Source organism: Macrotis lagotis, chromosome 2 (genome assembly GCF_037893015.1).
Source record: "Macrotis lagotis isolate mMagLag1 chromosome 2, bilby.v1.9.chrom.fasta, whole genome shotgun sequence".
In the NCBI taxonomy this organism is placed as follows: Eukaryota; Metazoa; Chordata; class Mammalia; order Peramelemorphia; family Peramelidae; genus Macrotis; species Macrotis lagotis.
Window position 1 is genome coordinate 238,152,013 of NC_133659.1, and position 1,636 is coordinate 238,153,648.

The 1,636-nt window shown below is 41.6% G+C and overlaps 1 protein-coding gene across 1 annotated transcript; it reads left to right on the top strand.

The window, feature by feature from the left end:
* Positions 1-363: 363 nt before the first annotated feature.
* Positions 364-1,323, top strand: LOC141511507 (olfactory receptor 2T11-like). Its single transcript, XM_074220662.1, has one exon. It carries the CDS (start codon positions 364-366, stop codon positions 1,321-1,323), a length of 960 nt encoding a protein of 319 aa, XP_074076763.1.
* Positions 1,324-1,636: the final 313 nt, after the last annotated feature.

Below are 1,636 nucleotides of genomic sequence, written 5' to 3' on the forward strand. Positions count from 1 at the left end.
TCTAAAACTTGAGCTCAGGATGCCTGGAAAGGGTGTTTTATTAATTCAATAACACATTATTAAGAATTCCTCAGATTATTATTTTCCCATGGTAGCTAGGTTAAACTTGACAGAATGAGGTGGGGAAGTGGGTTCTGAATTGCTCAAGAGAAAGAACCCTGAAAATCAAAGTTACACTGATAAACATAAACTTTACTTACTTGAAATTTTCATGGTTGATATTTTATATTTCCCTTAATGCTAAAGTGTCTAACTTCATAGAAGATACTACTGGAGAATTTGTGCCCTTGGATCAAGCTTCTTTCACTACTCTCCCTGATTTCCATGTCCTCATGACCTTAGGGCATCGGTCTAACAGAGGCAATGACATCAGAGAATCAAACTTCATCCTCAGACTTCATCTTGTTGGACCTCATTGTGGATGATAAGGTCACAGGAGTGGTCTTTGCTATAATCTTTTCCATATTTGTGGTGGCTCTAACTGCCAATATGGTTATGATACTTCTAATTCAAGTGGACTCCAGGCTCCATACCCCCATGTACTTCCTGCTCAGCCAGCTCTCTATAATGGACACCCTCTTCATTTGTACCACTGTGCCAAAGCTCCTAGTAGATATGGTATCTGAGAAAAAAACAATTTCCTTTGTGGGTTGTGGAATTCAGATTTTTCTTTACCTGACCATGATTGGTTCTGAGTTTTTCCTCTTGGGGCTCATGGCCTATGACCGTTATGTGGCTGTCTGTAATCCCTTGAGATACCCAGTTCTCATGAACCGCAGGATGTGTCTTCTGTTGACTGCAGGTTCCTGGTTTGGTGGCTCCTTGGATGGTTTCCTCCTCACACCTATCACAATGAATGTCCCCTACTGTGGTTCTCGAGCCATCAATCATTTCTTCTGTGAGATCCCTGCTGTCCTCAAGCTAGCCTGTGCAGATACATCCCTCTATGAAACCCTCATGTACATATGTTGCGTGTTAATGTTGCTCATTCCTATCTCTATAATCTCTACCTCCTATTTTCTCATTTTGCTCACAGTCCATCGTATGCATTCAGCAGATGGCCGGAAGAAAGCCTTTACCACCTGTTCTTCCCACCTGACTGTGGTTAGTATCTTCTATGGAGCTGCATTCTATACATATGTGCTGCCTCTCTCCTACCATACCCCTGAGACAGACAAAGTGGTGTCAGCCTTTTATACCATTGTTACACCCATGCTTAACCCTTTGATCTATAGTCTTAGGAACAAGGAAGTTAGGGGAGCATTGAAGAAAGTCATTTCAAAATGTTCCCCCACACAGAAAATTCTAGCAAGTGATGCTTAATATCATCTATGTTCCCTCCAGTTTTAAACTACATAAGGGTGACAAAATGTACTTCTTCCTTATCTTTCCAATTACCCTTTCCCCCAGAAACTCTGTGACTCCAGACCCCATAGCCAGAAGAATGACAAGAGTCACTTTCTTGCTTACCTTTTCTTTGCTTCTTCTTGACCCTGGTTGCCCAGTTTCCATGAAGATGACTGATAGGAAGAGTGACTTGCCTACTCACACCAACATAAGCTCAAAGTAATCAACTAAAAACCTTATGTTGAGATTGATGACTGCTAGACTTTATTCTATGTGTCACCCCTTCAAC